Here is a 12,339-nt window from a genome sequence, read left to right as displayed (position 1 = left end):
TTCCCCTCACTCAAATGAGTGGGGGTGCTCCTTCATGAGAAGGCCTTAGCATTCTGCTTCATGGGCTCTCTGCCCCAAGATCCTGGTGCTGCCCCTGTCGAGGCCGTCTAAAGTCGGATACCCCAGGCATTAGGAGAGGCTGCATGATTAAAAGAGAACTGTTTGAACCTCTTTTATTGGTAAAGACAGCTTTACCCCTTTTGGATGTACTTATCCACTCTAAATAGTCGTACCCCAGGAAGGGACACAGACTGGCTAAGGGTTTTCACCTGGTGCTTCGGCTGATCAATATCTCAGCCATGGACCTCTGCAAAAATGCACTAGTCCAAGTATAAGCCATAGGGCTTAAATGATTGAGTCCTTCATAGCATCTGTGAGACACAGTGTGTTCAATACACCAGCCCCTTGCCGGGCCTGCTGATCAGTAGACATGTGCAGAGTAAAATACTTCGTTTTGGAATTTCGTTTTCGTCCGAAAACTTAATTTATTAAGTTACTCCCGAAATTCGTTTTTATTTAAAATTGCATTCGTCCGAAAATCCACATGAATTATGGTCGAATCTGTCTTTGAAGGCTATGGTGTCTGTCGAATGTATAAATAAGATTCGACGGAGCTAGTATATAGCATACTTTAGAACCCCTATTAAAGTCTATGGGACTCCAACGTTCAAAATCTAAAGTGCTAATTTTAAAGACTAATTTGCAAGTTACTGTCCTAAAAAGTGTTTGGGGACCCGGGTCCTGCCCCAGGGGACATGTATCAATGCAAAAAAAAGTTTTAAAAACGGCAGTTTTTTTCGGGAGCAGTGATTTTAATAATGATTAAAGTGAAACAATAAAAGTGTAATATTCCTTTAAATTTCGTAGGGGGGGGGGGGGGGTTGTCTATAGTATGCCTGTGAAGGGGCACATGTTTCTGGTGCTTAGAACTGTCCCTGCACAAAGTGTCATTTATGCAGGAAAAAAAGTCTTTTAAAATCACTCGCAGCTATTATGAATTGTCGGCTCCGTAATACAGAGAACACTCATTGAAAGTCATTGATAAAAAAAAAAAAAAAAAAAAAAAAAAGCGTGGGGGTCCCCCAAATTCAATTACCAGGCCCTTCAGGTCTGGTATGGATATTAAGGGGAACCTTGCCTCAAATTTAAGAAAAAAAATTGACGTGGGGTTCCCCCTAAATATTCATAACCAGACACTTCAGGTCTGGTATGGATATTAAGGGGAGCCCTGCGTCAAATTTAAAAAAAAAATTGACGTGGGGGTCCCCCTAAAAATCCATACCAGACCTTTTATCCGAGCACGCAACCTGGCAGGCCGCAGGAAAAGAGGGGGGGACGAGAGAGCGGCCCCCCTCCCTCCTGAACCATACCAGGCCACATGCCCTCAACATCGGGAGGATGCTTTGGGGGTCTGTGACCCCTCAAAGCACCTTGTCCCCATGTTGATGAGGACAAGGGCCTCATCCCCACAACCGTGGCCGGTGGTTGTGGGGGTCTGCGGGCGGGGGGCTTATCAGAATCTGGAAGCCCCCTTTAACAAGGGGACCCCCAGATCCCCCCCCCCTGTTTGAAATGGTAAGGGGGTACAAAAGTACCCCTACCATTTCACAAAGAGAGTGTAAAAAATAGTTAAATAAGACAAACACACTTTTGAAAAATTCCTTTATTATTTATTTTGTTCAGGAGGGAGGGGGGGCCGCTCTCTCGTCCCCCCTCTTTTCCTGCGGCCTGCCAGGTTGCGTGCTCGGATAAAGGGTCTGGTATGGATTTTTAGGGGGAACCCCACGCCAATTTTTTTTTTTAATTTGATGCGGGGTTCCCCTTAATATCCATACCAGACCTGAAGGGTCTGGTTATGGATATTTAGGGGGAACCCCACGTCAATTTTTTTCTTAAATTTGAGGCAGGGTTCCCCTTAATATCCATACCAGACCTGAAGGGCCTGGTAATTGAATTTGGGGGACCCCCACACTTTTTTTTATTTATTTTTTATTTTTTATCAATGACTTTCAATGAGTGTTCTCTGTATTACGGAGCCGACAATTCATAATAGCTGCAAGTGATTTTAAAGGACTTTTTTTCCTGCATAAATGACACTTTGTGCAGGGACAGTTCTAAGCACCAGAAACATGCGCCCCTTCACAGGCATACTATAGACAACCCCCCACTACAAAATTTAAAGGAATATTACACTTTTATTGTTTCACTTTAATCATTATTAAAATCACTGCTCCCGAAAAAACTGCCGTTTTTAAAACTTTTTTTTTGCATTGATACATGTCCCCTGTGGCAGGACCCGGGTCCCCAAACACTTTTTAGGACAGTAAATTGCAGAATCTTTTGTCTCTGTCAAATCTTTTTTCTCTGTCGAATATTTTCTCTATATAATCTTGGACTAATAGAGGTAAGGTTAGGCACATTCGACCACAGGTTCTATAGACAGATTGTTATTGTCAGTCATGTTGAATCTCCTATTCTATATCAAACTGTTGTAACAATGAAAACGAAAGTAAAGCATTTATTTATGTCGGATCTTTCGTTTTTCGGATTCTGTGCTTTCGTTATCGTTTGTCAAAACGAAAACGAAAATAGCTGAAATTCGGACGAAAAAGCATTCGGACGAAAACGAATGCACATGTCTACTGATCAGGCAGAACTTTCAGGTATTTCACACCTGTTCCTTAACCCCTTAGAGTCCACATTCCAATGCATTGGCGTGACTCAAAATGTGCTCCACCACAAAAGTGGAGCAGACGTTAAAGGGTTAATGGACTGAGCTACTCCAATTGCAGCCAGAACTGCAAAAGACATCTTGTCTTTAAAAGGAAAATCCAACCTTAACTTGCTGGATCCTTTAACATCAGTGCATTCCACTGGACATGTGAGACTCTGCTCACTGAGGTGACTGCAGCATTAATAGCTGGAACCCCCCCCCCCCATTTCTTTCATAGAAATGTTCCCATTCAGAATACATAAGCTATGCATGAATAAGAAAAAAACATCCCCAGGTGAGGGAGGTTCAAATTAACCCTATTAGAGGTATATACCTCAAGAGCCTGTGGCATGCAACAAAAGGGTTAAGTAAGGGAGTAGACAAACACCTGACTTGTGCAGCTACTCCTTCCTGTTAGGATCATTTGAAGTGGAAAAATAAGTAGCTTCTAATATTTGGGAAGATCTACCTGATCCCCAGCCTCCTGCACCTCAACAAAAGGGCCCAGAGGACTAGATGGGAATCTGCTATGTTTAGTCCTACTATGGAGAGACATCATAGCAATAATCTTTTAAATGGTAGAAGAAAAACATGTTTGTATGAAATACACAGGGACAAAAGTGTTCTATACTTCACGGCTTCATCTGACTGGCCATATTTTTCTTTCTACCTCTCGGGGAGGAAGACATTCTTTTGGAAGGGTTTTTAGTTTGTTGTATACCATTAACCCCTTAGAGGAGTTCCTGGTCCCTTTGTCACTCATAGCTTACAGTACAAAGCAGAGGCAGTACCAGCAAAAGAATGTTTCACTTGCTAGGTTATAGTACAGTACAATAACTGCTATTAATCCTAGCTATACAGTACAATTTTGCCAAAAGGAAAATGCCTGTGTCACCAAATGTGACCAGCAACCACTCTGCTCTGTCCCTCTACCGCCAGGCAGTAGCTTCTCTTGCAGAGCTCTAACTACTTCACACACTGTTTCAAACAGAGAAGCGAATCTCCTGCGTGAGAACCGGCATCATCCTGGCGAGTGGCGGCGGGGGGGTAAATCCTCCGCTCAGCGAGTGGCCGCGACTTGCCCACATTTTTTCCCCTTTTCTTTTTTTTTTAAAAGAAAAATAGGCATCTGGCTGGAATTCAAATAGATCAATCTGGGGGCCCAGGGTTTGTCAGAGAAAAAAAAACATTTTCGCCCTTCGCGGTAGGCTCCGAGACCTTGAAAGGAAGCCTTCAGGAACAGGGGTACACTCAGGTAATCCCACAATCCTGGACCTGCTAAAAGACCTTGCCAGTAAACTTTTATTGGCCTTACAACCAAAAAGTACTGAATCCCAGGGCCCAGCTTTAAAAGTATTTGCAAGCAAAACCTCGTGTCTTCAGATGACGAGGCCCGGGTACCATTTAGTCCATTACGGAGACATCAGAACGGATCCGGTCAGGGTGGCTGGCTCTCATCAAAGGATTACTGCCCATGGAGCTCAGTACACATATCCTTACAGGTGCCCAACACCTTATACACTGGCGAAAAAAAAATGAGGACTCCCAGTAATGGGATGGGTTATATGGGGAAGTTCACGGCTTAAGAGGCATGCCAGTGTCCAGCACTGCCGATATAACCCACATAGTAAGTACTATGTGTCCCCTGATGTAAGAAAATAAATATAAAATATTCAATGGACTCAACATGCCTCTCAACAAATAGCTTGAAGTGTCTTCTTTCCAAAATGGGATTATTTGGAGGGGAGTTATGCCATCTTGAAATTTTATGGCCCTCGAAACTGATAAGTAGTGAGAAGTGAAATAAAAAATGTACGCCCTTAGAATTCCTGAAGGCGATGATTGGTTTTTGGGGTCATGTACGTGGCTTAGGCTCCCAAAAAGTCTTACATGTGGTATCTCCATACTCAGGAGAAGCATTTTTGGGTGTAATTCCACATATAACCATGGCTTGTGTGAGCAATATATCATTTAGCGACAACTTTGTGTATTTGTTTTTTTTTGGTAACTTTTTAATAACTTGTGACAAAAAAAAAAAAATATATATATATATATATATATATATATATATATATATATATATATATATATATATATATATATATATATATATATATATATATATATATATCAAATGGGCCCCAACATGCCTCTCAGCAATTTCCTTGGGGTTTCTACTTTCCAAAATGGGGTCATTTGGGGGCTGTTTGTACTGCCCTGCCATTTTATCACCTCAAGAAATGATAGGCAATCAAACTAAAAGCTGCGTAAATTCCAGAAAATGTACTCTAGATTTTAGATGCTATAACTTTTGTGCAAACCAATAAATATACGCTTATTGACTTTTTTCTTTTACCAAAAGACATGTTGCTGAATATTAGAATAGTAGAAAATATTTTTTTTCAAAATTTTCAGTCTTTTTTTCCGTTTATATCGCAAAAAATAAAAATTGCAGAGGCAATCAAATACCATCTAAAGAAAGCTTTATTTGTGGTGGGGATGGGACACAAATTTTGTTTGGATACAGAATTACATTACTGCGCAATTACCAGTTAAAAAAGTACAGTGCCAAAAATTGTAAAAAGTGCTCTGGTCATTGAGCAGCCAAAATTTCCAGGGGCTGAAGTGCTTAAAGTGGTTGTAAACCCTTACAACCAACTTTGACCTACAGGTAAGCATAGATTAAGGCTTACCTGTAGGTCCAAGAAATATCTCCTAAACCTATATGGTATAGGAGATATTTACCCAAAGACATGCGCCGTAGACAGCGGCGCGCAGGCGCACTGGGCAGGCCGCAGAGTGTTGGCTCCCGTGCGCAAGCGCGGGAGTGACGTCATCGCTGCTCCGGCGAATCACAGCGCCGGAGCAGCGAGACCCGGAAGTCACTCCGGGATCCATGTCAGCGGCAGACATGAAGACGGAGGACCGCTTCGGGGGCTTCGTTCTCAGATAAGTTATTCATAATGAGCTAGTATGCTATGCATACTAGCTCATTATGCCTTTGCCTTACAGGGTGTGTTTTTTTTTTTTTTTTTAGCCTTTACTTCCTCTTTAACTAAATTATTCACCACACATTTTTTAAAGGTTATATTCTGATTAATCTATTAATCAAAACAATCGGCCAACTAATTGATTATGAAAAAAAACTTTAGTCGCAGCCCTAGTTTCCATTATTTCTTAAGGGAAAATTAGCTTTGATATAGGAGTGCTAGATTACAAGCATGTTTCTGGAATGAATAATGCTCGCAATCCAAGGTTTTACTGTATATGAAATGTTAGATTCTCACCTCTGTCTTCCATAAACTTGTAGAGCTGTTGTAAAAAGTTTTTGCCTTCACCTGGACACGATTCCACTTCCTCCTACATAAAAAATGGTAACATTTTGAATTTTTTTTTATTAGAGAACATTTTATAATTAACAATCTTATTGTATAATCCTTCTGAGGACTAAAATTAACTCCTGCAGTAGAACTTTTGCCTTGTAGACTACAACTTGTGTGATTACTAGCAGCCATGTCTCCCAGTCTGCCCGCAGCTGTTGATTGACAGCAGATCCTGTAGAGAATATAGTTGTAAACATACCAAAGCATTATTACTAATCTTACCCCCACGCTTTGCTTTTTAGAGAAAAGGGGGAGAGATGGCAGTCATAAGACTGCTAATAAAGCAAAGGAGGAAAAAAGCAGATTTAGGCAACGTACACACGATCAGAATTTTGGTCAGAAAAAGCTCTGATGGTTTTTTAGACAGAATTCTGATGGGATTTCGCTCAAGCTGTGTTGCATACACACAGTCACAACAAATTGCGACTGTCAAGAACACAGTAATGTACAACACGTAGGACGAGACTAGAAAAAGGAAGAAGTTCAATAACCAGTGTGCCACCCATTGGGCTCCTTCTGCTAATCTCATGTTAGTAGAGGTTTGGTGAGAGACGATTCACGCTTTTCAGACTCGTGCTTATTTCCGATTGTTTTACTGCTGTTCAGTTTGTGCTTGTGGATTTGTATCTGGTTTTCAGTACGTGTAGTCAGTTTGAATCTGTTTTTCAGTGAGTTCTTGTCTGATCGTTTCTGATTTTCAGTTTGCACTTCACAGGCCTTGCTATTCTTCAATTCATTCGCTTACTTCGTTCTGACCAGCCGACCGTTTTGAAGCCATGTTGCGGTTTCGTACTCGAAAGGGTTCATGCTGTGCGGGGGCTTGATGTTGGGGTTCTAACCTTGACCCAAGCCCAGTCTATGAACAGGGTGGGGAGGAGTTCATGGACCACGAATTGGTTACTCCAGCATGACCAATTCTCTCATATGCCTCTGCTGTGTGAAATCCAGGAGAATAACCCTGATGATTTCAGGAATTTTCTCCGGATGACTGATCCCATTTTTCATTGTTTGTTGGCTTTGCTCACCCCTTATATTAGCAAGCAGGACACCTGCATGCGGCAAGCTATCACTCCCGAGCAGAGGCTAGTTACCACCTTGCGGTACTGCGGAAATGCTCCAAATTGTATAGCCTCGGTTAGGCCTGAGGCCGGACTTTGGGAATCAACACTGATGGCCCTGGAAGCTGGCCATTCTGTCTTGCCCCGCCCCCTCCAAAGCGCACGTAAAGTGTGTGAAAAATATGTGGAATATTTTACGGGTAGGGGGGCATTGCTATACCAGCTTATTTGTAAATATATTTTTTAAATTAAAAAAAAAATTGATCTTATAAAATCTTGATTTGGATTTACTGCTTGTGTTTCTTTTATCTGTCTCCTAGTGCACTTGTAGTGCCAAGTGGTTTTCACATTATTTAAATAATACCCATTCTCACTGTAAACACCAACTTAATACAAAAAGTGTTATTGAGCATTAAAAGAAGAAGCCACACATTGTTGAGTAGAAAGCCTTTTTACTCCGTGCACATTCACATGTGCATTTTATAAAACATTTGGCGGTAAAAAAAAACACTTTTCCCCCAAAGTTTTACCTTGAAATTTAAAAAGAAAAAACAGAAAAAGGCATATTTCTAAACATAACATGCACAACTCTGGAACATACAAAGTTCAACACTGCAAAAAAGAAGGCAATATCAGACATGTTATAGTGTGAGAAGGGTCTTGATCTTGCCTTCATCAGATGGGGTGAAGTCAACCCTGTAAAGGCCAAATTGTGAGTCAAAATGGGGATTTCCTTTCTGATCCCATACCTAATGTCAACATGTGCTATCTCCCATCATGGGGGATCAATGGATGTGTTTTGGGGGTGCAACCACTTCCTCTCACCTACTAGAGTTGGGAGGGAGGGGTTGCAACCACAAAACGCATACATTGAAATCCCCTGATGGCAGACAGCACATGTTGACACACTGTGTGCATCTTCCAAATTTGGCTTTTAAACTGTATTAAAACTTTAGATGTAATTTGTAGAAGAAAAAAAATACAATAAAACAGGGGAATCTTTTTAGGATTTAGATTCTCCCTAGTACATCAATCATGTTCTTCAGTCTTTGTTCAATCTCCTTGGTTTTCTCTTTGATAAGGTCCAAATCCTGACTACAAGATATGATTTCCTGGATAAGCTGCTGTGCACTGTCACTGGTGAAATTACTAGATTTTGGTACCACAACCTGAACATCACCTAAAATAAAAAATACACACCATGTATTAAAAATATGCAGGCAAACATCTATTACCTGAATCTGTGGTGTCCGACACCTGTTGTGATGCCAAATTGTAGCACTTCTTCCACCTCTCCTTCCTCCACATCCTGAGGCACCACAATACTCTGCTCCCCCTCTTGAGGTGGGAGGTTCATGTTGTCCTCCAATGGAGCAAGTTTTTTTCTCCCCTATCAGAATGAAACAAAAGGTATATTTAGGTGTCCGTTTATGAAGCAGTGATCAGCAGTGATCCCGAGGATCGCCGCTGCCACAGTCCAAAAACAGTTTATGAAACAGAGATAATGGGGGGGGAAAGTGTTTGAACATGTTCTCAGGGCGATAATCTCTGTACATGGAGAATCCTCATAGACTGACACAGTAACAGCCAGTTTATGAAGCTGCAATCTCAGTGCTTCACTGGCGATCTGTGTAAGAATTCACTCCCCGATTCACCAGCTCAGAAGTGGAGAATTGGGGAGTGAATCTCGGAGGATCTGAGGGGGAAAGAGGAAGATTTTTAACTTCCTTTTGCCTTGTTCAGACCCCCCCCCCCCCCCCCAACACTGTAACCATGTCTCCCTGTCATATATATATATATATATATATATATATATATATATATATATATATATATATATATATATATATATATATATATATATATATAAAATGTAGGGGGACTCCTTAATAACCACGCCGTCTGTCAGTGTACTGAGCGGTGATAATTTATCACTGCTTAATAAACTGACATCTCTGTATTTCAGTGAATTTCTGGTACTGTAATCTCAAGAGTGTCCAGTATCAGTGGCCGTTCTCCAGTGTTTGAATCATTAGTAGATCGCTTCACTCCTCCAAGAGTAAAGTGATCTACTCCGCTTCATACCTGGCACATAGAGGAGAAATATCTCCTCTGAGAATGCTGGAGAATGAAGCAATGAATAGATTTCACTGCTTCATAAATGGACACCTTAGCACATTGATATTTGTGGCCAGAAATATGACTGTGAAACATTGTTTGGAAGTGGTGTACAATTGTCTGTTTGGGTAGAGTTCCAAGTTGAAGACATGATTAATTCCCTTAGCCAAGCTGGAATTGGTACCTTTTTTGGACAAGTTTCCCACATGGAGATATCCCAAGTATCCACTGGAGCACCTGTGTGGGCCACCCTAAAAAAATGTGCTCTGGTGTCCCACACTAGTGCTCCTGAGTCCAGATGTGTTAACAGCTGCAGAGGATTCTCCCCTTACATTACACTGAATCAAGTTTGCAATTCATTCTAGTTTCAAAGACATCTAGACAACAATGTCCTAAACTTCTTTTAATAGAAATTAGCATGACCAAATATAGTTAATCCTGTATCAGCTAAAAACATTGTATTTAGTTGGCAAACAATGTTTCCTACGAGCGATTACTGTGCCCACAAGCATGAAAGTAGCCATTTTAAACTGTACAACAGTAAAGTAGCAGCATGCAATTTAGTAATCATAATAGTAACAAACGATAAGTACTTACTTTTTTGAAGAACTTTCTTTATCCTTCTGTACTGATCTTGCTCCCTTAATTTCAGGTCTGGCCAGCATTTCTTTAATTGCTCCTTGGATCGTCGTATCCCAAATTTATGCTGCAGACTGTTCATCACTTTCATCATGATTTTGGCCTTTTGCAAATTGGGGTTTGGGTACGGTCCATTCATGCCATCATAGTTGGCCCTCTTCAATATGTGGCCCATCTCCACCATCTCTTCAAAGGACATATTGAAGACCTTAAACCTCCTCCTGGATCTGGACGTTTCGGCCTCTGGGCTTTCCTCCTCTTTACTACTAGTAGTAGCGATCACCTGCTGTGTCTCTGCCATGTTCCTCTCCCACTGCGACGAAAGAGACGGGGTGGGGAACCTTCGAGAAAGAATGTCAGGGGTGGGCGACGTGGGCGGAGTTTCACACATGTGCAGTGTATATAAAGTTAAGATGCGTATGTGCTGAGGAAGGAGGACAAACGTTCTAACACATAGGTAACATCTAAACTTTGGTACATCAGTGGCCTATACCGATTCTAGATTGAGGCCTATATTGGGATAAGAATAGGAGAGTTTGGCCTGATATTTAGTGTTTTTGTCTTGAGTTTTGTCTTCCAGCAAATATGAAACAATTCAAAGACTCTGAATTCATGGGCCACTTCATAGACAAATACAGGGATATGTGAAATTTGTGGGAGGTTAAAAACCCCTTATATAGAAATAAACCAGCTAGGAAGGCATCACTGGAGAAACAGCTAGGAATATGTGAAGACGCAAATCCCTGATGCAGACATGGAGTTTGTGGATAGGAAAATTGGTAGCTTGAGAAGCACATATAGGAAGGAGCTTAATAAGGTCCAGGCTTCCATGAGATCAGGAGCTGCAGCAGAGGATGTGTATGTACCCAGTCTGAGTTACTACAGGATGTGGTTTCTGGAAGACCAGAAGGAAGCCAGGGAATCACTTTCTACACTTCCATTCACCCTTCCCTCAACCCCAGCTGAGGCTTTCAAGGACCAACCTGGGCCTTCCATCCTGGAAGAAGTTGAGGAGCCAAGCTGGGGCCAGGTATAGTATTTAACATATTTATTGTCTGAAAATGATTGTTAACTAGATGTTATTCTTGCTAACAAATGAATGATTTAACAAAAAGTGTTTGACATATCAATTGACAGTAAGGGCCAAAAATGAGTGTGACAAGAATGAAAAATGCTGGGGTCACAATGATAGTCTTAACATTCAATTTGCAACAGTCATGAGCTTAAATTTGGGTGTGATTGACAAACCAAAAACTAAAACTATGTCCCTTTTTTCATACACCGGAAGACCTCAGCCAGGACGGGGCTCTGGAATCTGACAGACAGGGAGAGGCAGGGGTGTCAGCCAGGAGGCAGAACCCTGTAGCTTCACCCAATCCCAGGTGCCTACCCTCCGCCTTCCAAAAAAAAGGGCCAGGAAGGGGAGTAACGTGGTGGAGGCAGCACTGGGCATCATTAAGGATGCTAATGTGGCCCTGAAAGCCTCCCCCCCCCCCCATGCTGAAGAGGCCTATGGCTGCTATGTAGCTGCTAAATTGTAGCAAATGGAGGAGGGCCAATGCCTCAGGTGTGAGAAATTTGTTCCAGGGTTGAGTGGCCAAATAAGTGATAAAATGCATTTATGTATGCTCGCCCATCCTCCTCCTCCTGCCACAAGTCCACCTCCAGAGCCGCAGCCTCCAAAGAAGGCTGCAATGAAGGCTGCAAGGATGACAGGAAAGTGATGGCCTGGGTTCTGTCTGGTCTGACAGAAGATGCTGTGGTAGTACCACAGCCTGGGGACATATATGTCATCTGCTGCTGTTCATGATCTCTTGGAGTCCTAAACCAGATTGTGCTCCCCATTATATGGACTTCTTAAGAGCTACCAATTTTATTTTCAAAAGAGTTTGTGTGCCCTGGGGTAGAAAGGCTTCCCAAATTCCAGCAGTTTCTCCAGTGTTGTCTACTTTATTTTGTTATGAGCCAGAATAAATGGAGATTTTTTTTTCTGAAAATACTTGCCTATGTGTTTTTCTTCAAATAGGACAGTTTGTTTGTGAGTAGACAGGTACATTTAAAAAATACATTGTAAAATTAGCAAGGGACACTAACCTCTCTGAGCTTTAAAAATAAAATGTTTGTATAAACTTGACACACACACAAAAAAAAAAATAAAAATAATAAAAAAACACACATTCAGATGACTAGAAAATAATTTCAAAATATTCCAAAAAAAGGAGTTCTTGATTAAAAAAAAATAAATAAAAAATAACACTAAAAAAAATTCAAACATTATTACGGAGATCTGGCTTTAAAAAACAAAAGAGATTATTCATGAGAACAGGAGAAATAATAAAGTAAGAAGACTGTGAGAATATGAGCAGCAAAACAACTTCATTCTTCTAGCATTGTAAAGAAGAAGAGAATGCGCTTCATTAAACTATTA

At 41.2% G+C, this 12,339-nt stretch overlaps 1 protein-coding gene across 5 annotated transcripts in view; it reads right to left on the bottom strand.

Moving 5' to 3' along the window:
* ARID4B (AT-rich interaction domain 4B) overlaps positions 1-12,339 on the bottom strand; it is a 2,504,499-nt gene that overhangs the window by 1,607,737 nt on the left and 884,423 nt on the right. For all 5 annotated transcript variants that reach the window (XM_077486552.1, XM_077486551.1, XM_077486548.1 and 2 more), the window contains one exon: positions 6,001-6,073. In XM_077486552.1, coding sequence (XP_077342678.1) covers positions 6,001-6,073 — 73 coding nt within the window. The remainder of the gene's footprint in view (positions 1-6,000; positions 6,074-12,339) is intronic.

Source organism: Lithobates pipiens, unplaced genomic scaffold (genome assembly GCF_037356315.1).
Source record: "Lithobates pipiens isolate NorthernLeopardFrog02 unplaced genomic scaffold, aLitPip1_a1.2 Scaffold_18, whole genome shotgun sequence".
Taxonomy (NCBI): domain Eukaryota; kingdom Metazoa; phylum Chordata; class Amphibia; order Anura; family Ranidae; genus Lithobates; species Lithobates pipiens.
This window is presented reverse-complemented; position numbering and strand designations above follow the sequence as displayed.